Source organism: Anoplophora glabripennis, unplaced genomic scaffold, assembly GCF_000390285.2.
Source record: "Anoplophora glabripennis isolate ALB-LARVAE unplaced genomic scaffold, Agla_2.0 scaffold19, whole genome shotgun sequence".
NCBI classification, from domain to species: domain Eukaryota; kingdom Metazoa; phylum Arthropoda; class Insecta; order Coleoptera; family Cerambycidae; genus Anoplophora; species Anoplophora glabripennis.
This window is the reverse complement of record NW_019416327.1, coordinates 2,250,341-2,267,046: the sequence shown is the minus strand read 5'-3', so window position 1 is coordinate 2,267,046 and position 16,706 is coordinate 2,250,341. Positions and strand designations below refer to the sequence as shown.

Genomic DNA, 16,706 nt, shown 5'->3' with positions numbered 1-16,706 from the left:
GACGGTTTCTAACCCATCCCTCAAGATGTATGTTTGTATGTATGTCGGAGGGATGGTGGAATTGTCTTCCACCACGGCATTTAGGCCTTATTAGGCCCCTTGTACACCCTCCTTCATTACTAGAGTACTTTTCTTTAAACCATCTTATTTACTACACGGATGGCTTGGTGGCAAAGTCTCGTACAGTTTATGTATGATAGCATGGTCTTGAGTTACAGAGATTTCTTGCTCTGTTCTCATTACCATTTATCGTGGACCACACGCGTGCGGCATATGTTGGGCGACCCAGGTCTCTTGGTAGGCTGCCACAGCCACGTCCCCGAGCCTGCCTTAGGTCACCCATCCAAATTCCAGCCCACGTCCGTGATGCTTGACTCGGCAGATCGAAATCCGCCGACCAAGACACCCGGCTAGGTGGTCCCCTATCAAGAGTATCATTCTCTGTATGAACCAAAGCAACTCTAATACTAATAAAATCCTTGTTACAGAAACTGGAATAAGAACGAAGAGAAAGCAAAAAAGAACAACAAGAAACCGAGCCTCCTTAGAGTATTAGTNTGGCTCCAGATGTGTGATTAATGAAGGTGAGATCAACCAGCAATCCTTATGATGCCAAATTTTACTGAAATCGGTGGATTTCAAAAAAGTACACCCGCCATATTGGATCAGCCATCTTGAATTTTTACAATGTGAATTCATATTCGTAATCAGCGACCCAAAAACCCCTTTATACAAAATCTGGTCAAAATCCGCTCAGAATTTGAAAATAGCGATTCCTGCTCGGTTTTTTGAGGTTAGAAAAAAACCACACCTTCTAGCTCAATTCTGACTGTGGATTTGAATTCAGCAGAGTCTTTTTCATAAAAATGTACTGATGTGGAAATGGAATGATGTGGAAATAAATTTTTTTCCAAATTTCCCCAGTACATTTTCATCAATTTTCACTATTTTTCACAAGTTTTTTAAGGTTAGGAAAAAATTGTGACGTGATGGGCCAATTCTGACCCCAGATTCGTGTTCAGGAGGCTACTACGAAAAATATATGTCGCATAAAAAGTATACCCAACTTTTTTTTTTGTGTGTGGCTGTGAATTAATTAATTAATAATAAAGAATATATTTCATCAGGTGAGCATTTTAATTAAATGTCTAGACTTGGGGTCTGGAAGCCTCAGGGTAGTTCTTAATATCTAATGAGGCCTTAAAACGCTTAACTGTACTCTTACGTGTTTTATCAAAACTTATAATAGCTAGAACAGCTGTGCTTTATTAAACGGTTTAAAAGTGTAAACAGCTATTAGTATGCTAAGGTTAAGAGGTTGTTAAAATCACTTGGTAAATTTTCACGGCACACTGGACGTACACCGGTTCTTTTAATAATCAGGTTTGTTCATAAAATTAAACTCAAAAGTTTACCAGCAAAGACTTAATTACGGAGTATCGTAACGCGATTAATTTAATCATTGTAACGAAGTTTTTTGACACAACTTATTTTTTACTCGAAATATGTAGAAAAATCTGTAGATTACTTAAGTGAAACGATTTTTACTTGCTTGTCTGTTAAAATAATTATTTACATTACGGGTCGATAATTTAAATAGTTTTCAAAAACTACCTACAGCTTATAGCTGCCAAACATTTCAGAAAACGTTAATTTGCAGCAAACTGCTCAACCGAATCAGCTATCAATTAAAATTCCCATCAAAATTCCTTTTTTATCTCCTGAGAGTTTAATAACATAATGTTCGTTACGGCGGAAATAAGGTCTGCTATCTGGAGTTCTTTTCAGTTTAGAATTATAGAACTTTCAGCTCTCCACTTCGATTCCCATCTTGAACTTCCAATTAATTGATATCTCCAAGAGCTCTTTTATATTATGTGAAATAAAAATAATTGTCGGCAATTGCAAAGCTACAGAAAAGTGGTAGATAATGTTGATGTTGATGACTGAATAAAAGAGGCAGGGATGGCCTTAACCATTGCGAAGCTCCGGGCGGCAAACTTTGCGAGGCCCCGGGCGGCACATCTTTGCGAGGCCCTTGTTCTTTGTGAAATGTACGTAAATCGAATGTACGAGTAGATATTTCTGATGATTTAAGAGAAATGCAAAAGTTATAAATTTTAAGTTTTCAAATATAAGAAATTTTTAAAAGTTAACAAATACAAATACGACAGATTTTTAATAATGATAAAATATGGCACAAGATTCAAACATATTTTTACAAAGTTTTATTTAACTTGCCATGTCAGTATGGGTCAAATCTTGTAACTGAATTTTAAAATAGTTATCCCCAACCGATTGAGCTGAAATTTTGCATAAAAGTTTAATATGGATAACAATGCATGGTTAGCTAAGTGACGTCATTCTAAATTTAATATGGCGGACTTCCAAAGATAGCGGACCAGTTATTTTTTATCACCCCTATGATATGGGTATCAAATGTAAGGATTTGCTGAGAAGAATACGAAAATAGAATGACGTCACTAAAAGCTTGTTTAAAAAAATATATACATGAACTTATTCAATTATGTTTTACAACCAAATTATAAAAAATATTATTATGCACTGATAAATTAATTGATTTTGATATCGATCATTATGTAAATCTAAAAGAGAAATATTGTTGCCTATTACTCCTTATTAAGTATTAATATATTTACTGTGATTTAACCAACTTTATTTTATTGTTATATACCTATATTATAACTAATAGCTAAGGATAAAGTAAAGTTTTAGATATAAACTTTTTTCCACTCGGGTTATTGCGCGAGGGCCCGAGCGATTGCCCTGCTCGCCACCCCCTAAGGCCGCCTCTGAAAAGAGGTAAACAATAAAAAATGCCTAGATACCTCGCTCGCCTGTTTACTGACCTCCTACCCCTCGGCATTCCCTTAAAGCGTGTTCCTGATTGGCTACCTTATTTAATTCCTAACTAATTAAGGGTGCTTTAGACAAAAAAGCGCCAAATGGCTTTTCGTCTTAGAATTCCATTCTCTTTCTACCCCTATGAGCCTGTCAATTTTTTTAGCTTCTTGGAAAATGTAAATCTAAATTTCCAGTGTAACTGAAAAAATTATTGCTCTTGAAAAATTTTGCTAAGGTTTTCCAATAAAATTTAAACTTGAAAACCATGTATTTCAGCAAAATTTTTCAAAAGCAATAATTTTTTCAGTTACCATCACTCTTTCATATAAGTGGACCTAATTTTACATACCCCAAGAGACTTGAAGAAAAAACGAACATGTTTCTATCAAAATACACAGCAAAAAAAATGGAAGATAAAATTTCCAAATTTTTTTAATGATCTTTGAAAGGCTGCAACTTCGTGAATAGTGATCGTATCGAGAAAATAAAAGAAGCTTCTTGAAGTTTGACGATTCTAGTATTGATATCTTTAGATGAAAAATTTTTTTAAGCATCACTCTCGGCGCAATCAAAAGAAATAATACAAGGCAAAATTTATAAAAAAAATTTATATTTTTCAAAACTGCACATCAGAAAAAAATTGTCTGGCTTAATCAATACCAGGGTCTCTTAGACTGATTCATCAGCTCAAATTGGTTTGTTTCTATTTTCTCTACGATTATTACTCACTGAGATATCGGCTATTGACTGAAGAGTCATCTTTTTTTTTATCATCGATATTTGATGAACTAATTAATGGCCGTAAAGCGAACGGAAGGCGGGTTTTAGAAACCTGAATCAACTCTCTTCAAGGACCTTTTGGTATGTTTGAGAAAAAAAAATCATAAAAAAAAAGTTTTATAAAAAATTAAAGGAGCAGGTTTATTGCTGCTTAAATATCAATTACTGATTAAGATGAAACAAATTTTTTTACGTTATTTTTCTCAAAATTTCGCGTTAAATGCTCATCAAATATCGAAAATAAATTCAAAATAAAAAAAAAGTCGATTTTGAAAAAAAAATCAAAATTTTCAAAATTAAAAAAAATTTTTTGTGTTATATTTTTTAGTTTTACAAAGAAATTTCAAATGTTAAGAATTTTTTTTTTTAATTATAAAACACCTTCCGTTCGCTCTACGATCATTGGTTCATGAAATATCGATGATAAAAAAAAGATGACTTCACTCAATAGCCGATATCTCAATGAGTAATAATCGTACAGAAAGTAAAAACAAACCAAACTGAAGCAGATGAATCAGGGCTAAATGACCCTGGCATTGATTAAGCCAGAAAAAGTTTTTATGAGCTCATGTGCAATATTGAAAAAAAAAAGAAAATTGTAAAATTTTTGCCTTGCATTATTTTTTTTTTATTTCTCAAAAAAATATTTCATCTCAAGATATCAAAACTAGAATCTTCAAGCTCCAAGGGCTTTTTTATTTTCTCGATACGACCATTATTCACGAAGTTATATCTTTCAAAAGTCATTAAAAAAAATTGGAAAATTTTCTCCTCCTTTAATTTTTTTGCCGAGTCTATAATCGCAATTCATTGGTTGGCGGGTCTATGTGATCACGAATCATCAATAGCCAAAAATGTGTACCGAGTTTGGTAGTGACACTTCAACTATTTTAAATAATATTTAAGGAAAAACATTGTTAACAGGTTATCCTGAAGATATTATAATAAGGAGTCAGGCTTGATCCTTAGTTTACTTGTTTTTTTTTTGTATTAACTTTTACACTGTAACATTTTGGCAAAGTTTGGTAGTCGAACTAAGGGACACCCTGTATATGACTTTTCGAATGAAAATTTTAGGAAAGTTTTAGACCTGATCTGAATTATCTTAATATTATACAGGGTGTTAGAAGTTTGACTGCCTTAATGTTAACAGACGATAGAATACATTAAAATAAACAAAAAAACGTTATATGACATGGGTCTTAAGCTCAACCATTTCCGAGAATAAAAATTATCAAAATCTCCAACTTGATGTAGGTACAAAAGTTCGATTAATTAAGGAATATTGACATAACTGCATAGAATACCATAAAATACAATGTTTATCACTTTTTTGAACTTCTCAAAGCTTAAAAATAATTAGCGTTGTAATAAATTTAAAATTCGATAAAATTCATATCGAGCAATGTGACAACGGTGCGGCAGTTAACACGAGGTACTAAGGTATCTATCAACCACCAATACGCAATTCAGTTGGTATCTGGATTCGACCGTGTCGGAGTGTTTTTTGCGTACCGCTATTTCCTTTTCCAGCGAGAGCGCGAAAATTGGATTTGAAAGTGTCCTGCGTGCATCGAAAATGGTGGTGGACATTTTGAGCATATGTTCTAGTTTGTTTTGTACTTGTGCTTTTAAAAATTACTGAATTTTGCTTTTTGGTAAGTACCTAAATTATTTTAAATATGTATGATTATTTGGACGACGTGAACATTTGAGTACTTTAATTATATATTTCTCAAATACGTAATTTGATTAAAAGTTAAGTTCCTGTTTTAAGAGATTCATAATTACAAAATTCGAGCACAATACTATCTTCGTACTACAAAATCGATACATTTTATTTTATTTATTTAAAAACTGGAAAACAATTGTATTGAAATTTACTAAATGTTTCACAATAATAGTTGTTTACATTTTTGCCGTAGGACAAGTCTGCCGCGTGTACAAGTGGTGTGCATCAGCAGGTTACGCGCTGTTGTCACGTAGTGATGAAACTCCCCAATATTAATACTCGCTGTTTTTTGAAAACTGTTAATCTTACGCCTCTGTAATATACAACTTTTATGTTCATTTATGATTACTCTATCTTGTGCTGAAGTAGTGGCAGTGAAACTTCTTACACTCTGTATTTTAAAGTAAAATAATATGCAGCAATATGTTACTATTGTGATTCTTACAACTTGAAATATGAATGAAACGTCAAAAGTAAATAGTAACAGAAAGCATGGCTTACAGACAAACATTCCTTAAACTACATAGAATATTGCACGTCAGTTCTAGCTCTATTGGCCCTTGCCAGTAATTTTCTACTGACAGTCCAGCGTCAATAATTAATTTCTGGCAGAATTCCCGCTGAAGCGGAACGCGCGAAATCATGGATCGAGGAATTTAATTCTGACGTACCTGTAATTGTTCGCGCCCCAGGCGCTCAGAGCATCGGCGCCTTTGTACGTGTTTATTAACTCGAAGTAGGCCGTGAAGACGCCCGGCACATCCGGCGACGCCTCTGCGACCGTCACTCCTCGAAATACGATCTCCGACGAGGATGCACTCTCCTCCACACTCACTTGTCTCTCACTAAAGAACTGCTCCAGGTCGCAGCAGCCGGCCGAGCAGATCACTAGAGTCAGCAGGGCGAGATGCCTGAGTGACATATTTTCGTCTTTTGTTTTGGTCCGCACTAATCCATCACTGTCCGCGGGAGGGCGCCGGGTTTAATGGTTCCTTCGGGGCGTGTCGCCGGGGCAATTTGGACGCTTCTTTGGGGGCTGAAAGAAGAATTCATGAGATTATCGTCTTGTAACTTTATACACCGTCATAAATTAGAATGGAATCGGAGTTGTAACTTTATTTTGCCTTTTTTGCGCTGATTTCTTTTTGGGGCAGAGGACAAGGCAATGACTTTTGTAAAATATATGCAGAGTATAGTGTTTGGGATAATACAGTGCGTAGCGAATCTAATGTATAATAAACTGCATAAAACTTAAGGAATTTATTTTTCGCAAAATCGCTGAGACGCGTCGAGAGGTTTTAATTAAATTCCATGTTTTCCTAGTCTTTTCCGACATTATTGAAGATGTTATCACTTCAGTGACAATTTCATTAAATGGCACCCAAACTTTTCTTTTCAGATTCAAAAAGAGGATTATTTTTTGAGTATAAAACACTAAAAGGTGATTGGGATACATAAGAAATTTATTGAGAACGATAAATAAATAACTTTAAATTCAAACAATTAACATACTTTAAGGAGGTATATCGGGGTCCGAGGGAAGTGAGGAGCGCAGGGGGGTCCTATGCTATGCAACAGCGATAATAATAATTGACACTGCGAACCTCGGACATCGGAGATATTGCGCGTCAAATTCGTGTAAAAATGCTTACGCATTCAAAAATGTATTGTGTGTAAACTGTGTAAAATATAATTATTATATATAGCAAATATATCGTATTATCCTCGCGAAGATTTGTATCCTTTATTTAAAATCCGTAAATCATGTGAATTGGCAAAACAACGAGAATTATGTTAATTTAGTTCTAAAAAAATGAAATCTCTCGTCCAAGTCAAAGAAAATGTTGGATGCAATTTTAAAGGTTCTGTGATAGAAATTACATTACATTACTCACTGTTCGTGTTTTTAATCTCTATTTTAGTAATGTTACAAGAGTTTTGCAACTATAACTAATTCTTTATTCTGTACAAATGCTTTTATCTCAATTATTACTAATTATATTAATCAAGTAAAGAAAACTTTATGAAACCCTAAATATTGCTGGGTAATGCTTACGATGTTTTTATAAACTATTAAATATATTAAAAGGATTTATCAACCGTATTTTTTATTCCTACAAATATATTACAGCTTCCTATTCTTTTTTAATTAATCTAGTTTTTTAAAAACATTACAAAAAATCATCTGTTGTGGATAATTTATTGTTGATAACAATGTACATGGGATTTAGGAAAAATGTATTCCCTCCTTGCTGTCAGCTGATTGCGACGTTGCCACATTAATCCTCAAGTCAGACAGAAATGCAATTATTGGTTTCTCTTTCTAAGTAATACAGCTGTACTATGTTCAAAACTTACATTAGGTTTACATCAAAAATAAGATAATACTGTGTACTATATATGCAAAAGTTTTGTTTCACAATTTCTACATTTTTTTCTCAGTTATGGGCAAAAAAAGAGACGCACCGTCCATCTTCGCCATATAAACCTATGTTAAAATGAACAACTTTCAACAACAATATCTCAAAATCTAGATTCAAAAAAATATGACGCACAGAGGAAGCACTGGCTAATACGCTATATAAATTTCAAGTACATCTGTGCATTTGAGTAAACCCGATATACTTCCTTAAACTAAATGTGCAAAATGTACTCCATGCTTGACAATATCAGAGATTATAAAGCACGCACTTCACTTCGGATTTTCTCTTTTAACGCTTCCAAATTATCTGGTCTGTCAGCATACTCTTTAGACTTTAAGTAACCCCCAAAAAAAATTATCTAATGGGGTTAGGTCTGGCGACCGTGCAAGCCATTCGATAGATCCTCTTCTTCCTATCCATCGAATAGGAAACGTTTCATTTAAAATGTACGCACAGGGGCAGCATAATGCGAGGAGCACCATCTTGTTGAAAAACAAGCTCTTCGTCAATGGAGTCTGGTTCCAATGGATTGGGAAATAAAATCAAATTCAAGATATCTTTGTCACTGCTCAAAAATATGGGTCGGTCTATTACTCTTGCTCTTACTATTACACACCACTATGAGCCTCCATCATCTACGACCGGTTCTCTGTTGCCCAGTACCAACAATTTTGCCTATTAACAGTACCATGTAGAGAAAATTTAGCTTTATCGGAAAAAATAATGCCCTTTCCTATATTAATATTTCGATTACACAAATTTGCATGTGTTCACAGAATTTGTTTTGTCTACCTAAATAGTCTTCAGATAAATCTTGTACTGGAATAACTTTGTATGGATGATACCTATTTGTATCTTTGAATGAACAGCAGATTTCGACAAGTGTAAACTAGCAACAAAGTATGATAAGGAAATATGTGGATTTTCTTCCACGGAAAGCAAAACTTCTAGTTGGTCATTTTCTTCTCTATCAGGACGACCAGACAAGGCAAGTCTCTAACTTGACCAAATTCCCTAAATTTTGCTTCAATTTTACTGACTAGCATTTGAGAAATGGGAGGACGATTAGGATGGATTTGACTAATTAACTAAGCTGCTTCTGCTTGAGTGATCGTTCTATCACCAAACCCAACCATACGGAGTATTTCAATTTTATCTTGTTCAGTTAACTTTGCCATTTTTTAAAACCATTTTCAACAGTTTAAAGGTAAAAAGACTACTAAGGAAAGGAAAGGAATTAAAAAAACAAGCAAAAAGCAGAAAAAATTGCACAAAAAACATAATTTATGAAAAAAATTTCTTATGGGACACAACCATTTTTTTAGTGTTTTATATTCAAAAAATTATCCTCTTTTAGAATCCGAAGAAAAAATTTGGGGTTGTCATTTAAAAAATTTGTCATTGACGTCACAACTTGTCATTTAAGTTATATTTGATGCAAAAAGAGCCAATTCCCGAGCGGCTTTTTCCTGATCCTGGCACATTTTTTTTATAACGCTGTTTTGCATGTTCGACTTCTAATAAATTCCTTAAGTTTTATTGAATTTGTACACTACATTCGGGAGGCACAGTATATACTTACAAGGCGACTCTCTAATTGAGAGTAATATTTTTTATAGTTGTGCAAAATAAACATTTTTTTGTTTTTGAAAACAACATCTGTTCCGGTTTTGTCCTGAATTTAAAGAAAAGATTCAAAACAGCCAGCAGCTTGATCCACACAAAGTTGTGCACGTCGCACAACGTAACATTTTAAGAATCTTATTTTTTTGTATCAACCTATTATTGGCATTTATAAGACAATATTAGAAATATCAAGAAAACCACATTATTGTTTAGGAGGTAAATATCAAAAGGAATTACTTGGGTCTGCAACAAAGCAGGGACTCGTTGCATTTATTGTCTGGAATAGACATTGGTGTTTGTATATCTGAGTTAATAGATCGTATTGTTAATTTTTTTAGTGCTTGTGATTACAATTAAGTTTTTCTTTCAAAGGGCTATATTTAAAATGCAAACAATTATTTGAAAAGAATTCAGTTTGTTTAAATCATAAATAATATTTAATTAGCTACAAAAGCAATAAGATGAATTTTAATTGAACTAGAATACCCCAACAATGCAGTTCTCCATAACTGAAACTCCAATAGAAAATTGAAATCAATTTTTCGACATACAAAAAACTATTGTTATCTAAACTTGAAGCCATATGGTGTACATGGTGTGGCCTACAACTGGATTCCATTCTCAAATAATTGGAAACAGTATGTCAACGTACAAGTATGCAACTAATTTAGATGTTAATAACATTAGAACAGATTATGGGGAAGTGGATGTGGGAGTTCCGCAAGTCTCTGTACTGGGTCCCACCCTGTTTCTTTTATACACAAAAGAGTTTGATATTTTAAATGTAAATGCTTTTCTTGTTATATGATAAAACACTATTCCTGGAATCTAAATGCGATACTGTATTTTAATGTTGTAGCAATGCAGATACAAATCTTTACCTATAACCGTAATAAAACACAATTAACTAGATCTCATAATAGACAAAAATATATACCGCAATTAAAAGCAGTACCTAGTAATATAAATTTCTGTCAAGGTGTTAAATTTTTGGAAATTACTTTAGATGAACGTTTAACATGGCATAATCACCGTGCCCATTTCATTTCAAAATTGAAATAATCTTGTTATTTGTTTAGAAAATATACCATTTTCACTGCCAGATCAGTTAATTAATTTATCATGCTCTAGTTTCTTGCAGATTAACATATGGCATACGTACAAAAGAGAATATTAAAGTGTATCGTTGGAGTGCCTAGTATTATTACTGCTGAGAACTTTTTAAAACTCATAAAATTTTATTGCAAACATGTTCTTCTATGAGTTGCATTTAAAAATAAAGATGACTATATTTTAAATGAACAAGTGTACGAAATTAATACAAAGCAAAAAAAATATTATTTTGTTCCACATTCTAAATATTCCCATACAATGCAATAATTTGTTAAAGGGAAAATAAATATATTTATTTATTTAAAGGGTTTTTAGCGACTTCCATCTTTAAATTCAGCTACCTCAAAAACTCTCATTCGTCATGTTTCATTGAAGATACATCTTCTTAAAAAGGAATAAAATAAAAAAAGTTGTGGAAGGGCCATAACTTTTCAATGCAGCAAAATTTCATCCACATAAAGGAACTTTATTGTAACATGTTATACTATTTTTATACAATTAGAAAACAACATAAAATTAAAATGAATCGCAACAAATATTTAAGATAATCTTATTAGTCTAGGCGGTATCTGTTTCGGGTTGGGTAAAGCGCATATGATCGGAGATTTTTGCTTTAATGGCTTCTAAATAACATCAGAAATGATAATTTTTCTATGCAAATAAAACGTGGGCTTAATTGTTATTGCAAAAAATTTGTAATTAAATTTTGAACAAGACAGAGTTAGTTGCAATTCGAAAAAATAATTATTGTTGTTGCAAAACTCGGAAAAATCATTTAAAAAATTGCAAAAAATGCTAGTTTATTTGTCAATTTTTTTCAGACACTTAAATAATACCTAGGATCTTCATACTTTTCCCAATTAAACTTCTTAGTGTATAAAATCAGCACATTTTAAATAATAATTGTTTAATTTTTTTTTTAATAAAAAAATTTTGAAAATCAAATTTCTAAAAATCTAAAGCGTTTGAATACTTGAAAATTTCACCACAAAATGAAGAGCTCTCAAGCTTTAAAATGCTTATTGAAAAATTCAAATCGGACGATTAGGTGAGCAGTGGTGATTGTTTTTTTCGCAATTTTCACGCTTATAAACAATTACAATAATTTAATGTGTTTTTTTTCAATTTAATTAAAATTTCAATTTTATAAATAAAAAAACTGATGATCCGCCCATTATTTTCGGAGTTATAGCCCGTTAAAAATAACCATTATTTACAGCAAAACTATAAGGGTATAGGGGCTGTTTTTTGAACTAATAAGTTTGTCATTCCGAGTACTTTCCAGATATAAATTTTCAAAATTTGCAATCACGGCACGCAATGTCACGCAAAGATATTCAAGACCGCGTGAAATCAATGAAATATCAGTGGTGGGGGGAGCAAACACACAGCTACTCCGATCTGAATTCTCGAGTTCAAAACTGCGACGCTCGGAAAAATTTCAATTATCTCAGCTTCTAATGGACCAATTTCGATGATTTTTTTTAAATCGATAATTTTTAATTAACTACAAAAAGAACACAATGTATTTAACACTTTACAAATAATTTTCAAGTGTATAAATCCACGCAAGACTAAAGCTGTAAAGTGTTTACAGTGGTGGTCATGGTTACCGTCCCACAGCATAAAAGACGGAGTGAGAGTATTTACTATGCAGTTTAAGCTCTGTTTAGTTTGCCCGCAACCAAATAATAGTTATTTACCGTTTTCTTTTCTTATTAAACGCAATTTGTTTAGGTGTGGTGTAAAATTTTGTTACTTACATTGCTTCTTGAGTGTTTTTTAAAACGTTGTAAAAGTTTAAATTGGATTGTAAAGACAAACAGCACTTGAAATGCAATCTCTCTATTGAAAAATCAATAGTGCGAGAAATACTAAACTTTAATGAAAAAGTAATTGAAACGTTTATTTCGCATAAAAGCAGAAGAATGGATTTTCACTAAAAAAAGTAATGTTGAGCACATTTTCGCAATAGCACTTAAAATAAAACTACTCAATTATATTTGATTTGTTTTTTCAATACTTTGTACTTAACTATTTACGGCCTCCCTAGTATGGAAGTTATGAGCCGCCACTGGTGTTAAGCTATAGATAAATGAGTATGGTAGAATTAATTGGTGCCATAACCACTATTTTAATGATAAATATAAACATTGCCTACCTATTATCAGTTTACTTGCAAGGATAGTTACACTATACATATAGGACCAAATAACATCAAATACAGAGTAGTTTTCGTAAAACAAAAACAATTTTCACCTTCGAAATAACTATCAACACGAAACTTCAACGATGTTCTATGTCTTACATACAAAATTGTTCAGATAATTTAATAATAATTGTCTAGCACTGACATAACATCGCGATCCTTTTTGGTCGAGGCGCGAAGGCGAACTAGTGCCACATGTAAATAAACAAATTAGAAGCAATTATTGCTGCGTCACCTGTTAGTTTTTTTAATTATGCATACGTTCTACAATCTCCATTCATATGACGCACGTAGGATAATTTCCATACGACATCGTCATACTTTAGAAAGGTCGATGTATCCATGATTTTTTTTCTATAGTGTAAATCCCATCATGATTACAAAAAAATATCATAAAAGTTTTAATACCAACTTGTCCAATTATAATAATAACAGTTAAAATCGGGACGTAAATATGAAACTGTTTATCTTTCAAAACTGTAGGATATTAAGACAAAATGTGGCATACTGAGAAAATTCTACAGATAGTTCTCTGTCCAAAAATAAAAAATAAGAGTTTTCTTTTTGAGATAATTAATGAAAAAGCTTTTATATTGTGTTATCTCATTTGTTTTAGATATTTCTTAAGACAAATCGATTCAAATTCAGCAAATTAACACATTTCTGGGAATTGCCGGAATATGCTAATATCATTCGAAATAATCTACAGGTTGTTACTTTTTTAGCCGCTATTCGAATCGCTCCAATTTTTTGTATATATACACGGGTATCCTGAAGACTGCGGAAGTTCGACAAAAATGTCGCAAGATTCTGGCCGTAGGGAATTGTTCCTGAACCTTTAAAAAGTCGATTCCCGTTGCGCACAAAATCGGATCTGCTCCTTTTTTCGAATTATCGCAAAAAACTGTTTTTTGACTCGCCAGAATTTTTTTTTTTTTTTTCAAAATTCGCTTGCATTGTATTAATTGCCTGGAATTTTAAATGTCATCGATAATCTGATACAAAATACTTTACTTGTGCCTCATTACTGCTTTTTGTAGAACTTAACGAACTTGTCAAATCTTACAACGGTCCATTTAATTAGCATGAGTTGGACTCCCTATTTTTCGAACTTCGCTGAATAGTTTGAATCGACCGCGCTGGCTTTGGGGTCACGTGATGCCAGTACGTAACTATTTGTTGATGTTTGATCCTTGGCATTTGTTTATTGCGTCATAGGTTAGACGATCCTCTCCATTTTTGTCGATTTTCAGAAATATTTGGTTTGATAATGGCTCATCCGAGTGTAAAGTGTAGTCACGAAGAAAATAGGCAGAAGATTATCATGCCTTGTGGTCAAAAAATCTCGCTTTGAAGAATAACAAACGCGAAGAAATTTCGAATTAGTGAGTTGTGTGAAAAACTTATCAAACTGTATATTTGTAAGACATTTTCGATTGTGGATTCCAAATTTCCAACTAGTATTTGTGGTAGTTGTGGGGGGTATTTGTGCTGAAGTGGGGTAGCTCAAATTACTACCTTTTGTAGGAGCTTTTAGGGCCATGAACAAACTGGTTGAGTGTTGTTTTACCACAAAAAAAGTTTATGCTGATGTGGAATCACTTGTTGAAGATCTAAAGAAAGCACTGGTTTCAACTCTCAGAAACCTTGAAACTTCACGTGGTAATCGCCCATTTGAAACAATACCTAGAATCTATTGATAACGATGGATTTGGTCTGTGGTCAGAACAAGCTGGAGAATCAATACACCGGGAGTTTTTAAAATATTGGGATCGACATAAGATTAATTTTTTAGAAGATCCTACATACATCGTTCAGTTGAAAAAAGCAGTTGTTGAATTCTCGTCACGTCATATATAAGTAAACTATTGTTTATGAGCCATGTCTTCGATAATCAATGTTCACTTTACTCGTCAGATATTTGCAATGGATTTGTGCCAGTGTGAGCTCACTCAAGCCAACTTCAGTTTCGAATTTGTATTTTTTGTTGATTGTTAAACCGATTTGTGTTTTTTGTTAACAAATCTTTGATTGTTAAACCGATTATATAAACCAATAAAATATTTTGTTCAAAAAAGAGAATGTTTTTATTTACAATACCCTAAAAAAGCTCATTTTCAGGAAATAAGGAAAAAAACAGTTTTTTTGCGATAATTCAAAAAAAGGAGCAGATCCGATTTTGTGCGCAACGGGAATCGACTTTTTAAAGGTTCAGGAACAATTCCCTATGTCCAGAATCTTGCGACATTTTTGTTGAACTTCCGCAGCCTTCAGGCTACCCGTGTATATGGACAACATTGACTGTTTTGAAAAAAGAGAAATTCTTGTGTTTATCCTCTGACTTTTTGATTTCATGAATACTTTTATAACTGATTTAAATGTTTGGAATATATAATTGGGAAATATGAATAACTTTTAAGCAAGCTGTTTAATTTTTTATCCTGCCTGTTGATTTGATGTTGATTTTAATTTATTAGAATTTTCTATTTTTAGCATTTAGTTTGTATGTCTTTGGACGCTTATCCGTAATTTTAGAAGTAGTACCTATTATATATTTTGTTCCACTTAAACTTGATTCGTTATCGCCACATTTTTAAAATTGTTGATCGATTTGGAGATAAAACTCAAGTAAATACAAGAGCAAAACAAATTGTGTTACGTAGGCGCTTGTTAACCTACTTTCACCTGAATCAAATTAATTTTGTTTAAACAAATCATCGGCTCGTTGGTCTAGGGGTATGATTTCCGCTTAGGGTGCGGGAGGTCCCGGGTTCAAATCCCGGACGAGCCCAGATTTTTTTGTAAAAAATATTGATGTGCCATTGTTAGCTGAAACAAAATAATAAAAAGTACCGCATAGTTGTTGGTTTAATTATCAATTTTCATTGGACTTGTACCTCTGAGAATTATTATTTTCGTCTACGATATCTAGTATTTATTCTACTAGTTGTCTGTAGTTGTCAAAAACTTGTTGTGGTCTTTGATATTCCATTATACCCCTCTTTACTCTACTATGTCTATTACACACGCCCATTATACAGAGTGTAACTTTAAATGGAGCTGATATTTAAACGCAGAGTACCTTTAAAATTTTGAAACACATACCATAAGTTTGTTTTCCCAAATTCTGTGGTGAAATTGATGACTTTTTTCCCTTAATTTTCGTATCCTGCTGCTGAACAGTGTAGTGCAACCTCAAACAAAACCAATGGGCAAAACTCGTATTTCTTGATTAGTTAAACTTAATAAAACACAACACTGCACTATACAAATTCTATTTAAATTTCAGTAAACCGCAAACTAAAATGAATGTAATAAAAGGAATCGGTGAATCGGCCGTTTGTTCTTTGCCTCCTGGCTTCCCATTATCATATCGCAACAGGTGTGTTGGTATTTTGTAGTTCATATAGATTAGGTTAATGTCTGAGGTTACTCGCAATGACATTTGGAAATTAAACACAGTGCCATAAAAAAATATTTCGAATCGAATCAAATCAGTACACATTTATATTTATTTTTTATTATGCACATTTTATAAAACATAAAACATAAAAAATAATTATTTTGAAACAAATCAATTTTACTTAGAATAAATTATAAAACAATTAAAAAAATTTCTTAAAAACACCTGACCTTTTTTTATCGTTTAGTGTTTCGCCCCCTAAAGATATAGTGACTCAAAATAACCTGTAGCCAAGTCATGTAAAAGGAATTTGTGTTTTTGAAATTATTTTTCATTATAGTTTTGCTATTTGATACTTCCTTAGTGTCGTATACGTAGTTTAGAAAGGTAACAATAGGCAATACTGATAAATGCACATATACAACCGAGTTCGAAAGCTGCCCAGTGACGGCGTGTAGTTAAAAAAATGAAAAAATAAAATGTCCCGACTATTAATTTGATTTAAAAAGTAATAATTTTAGATTAATATTATTAATAATAATGATAATAATAATA

General features: G+C 32.6%; 1 protein-coding gene and 1 non-coding gene across 2 annotated transcripts in view; one reads left to right on the top strand and one right to left on the bottom strand.

The window, feature by feature from the left end:
• Window positions 1-12,922, bottom strand: part of LOC108914789 — an 80,991-nt gene extending 68,069 nt beyond the window's left edge. The window contains exons 1-2 of the mRNA XM_018720681.1: window positions 12,701-12,922; window positions 6,049-6,413 (exon numbers count right to left, since the gene is read on the bottom strand). Coding sequence (XP_018576197.1) covers window positions 6,049-6,299 — 251 coding nt within the window. The 5' untranslated portion in view covers window positions 6,300-6,413; window positions 12,701-12,922. The remainder of the gene's footprint in view (window positions 1-6,048; window positions 6,414-12,700) is intronic.
• Window positions 12,923-15,467: 2,545 nt separating this feature from the next.
• Trnap-agg lies at window positions 15,468-15,539 on the top strand. The gene has a single exon. It is a non-coding gene; the product is annotated as a tRNA-Pro (tRNA).
• The last annotated feature ends 1,167 nt before the right edge of the window (window positions 15,540-16,706 follow it).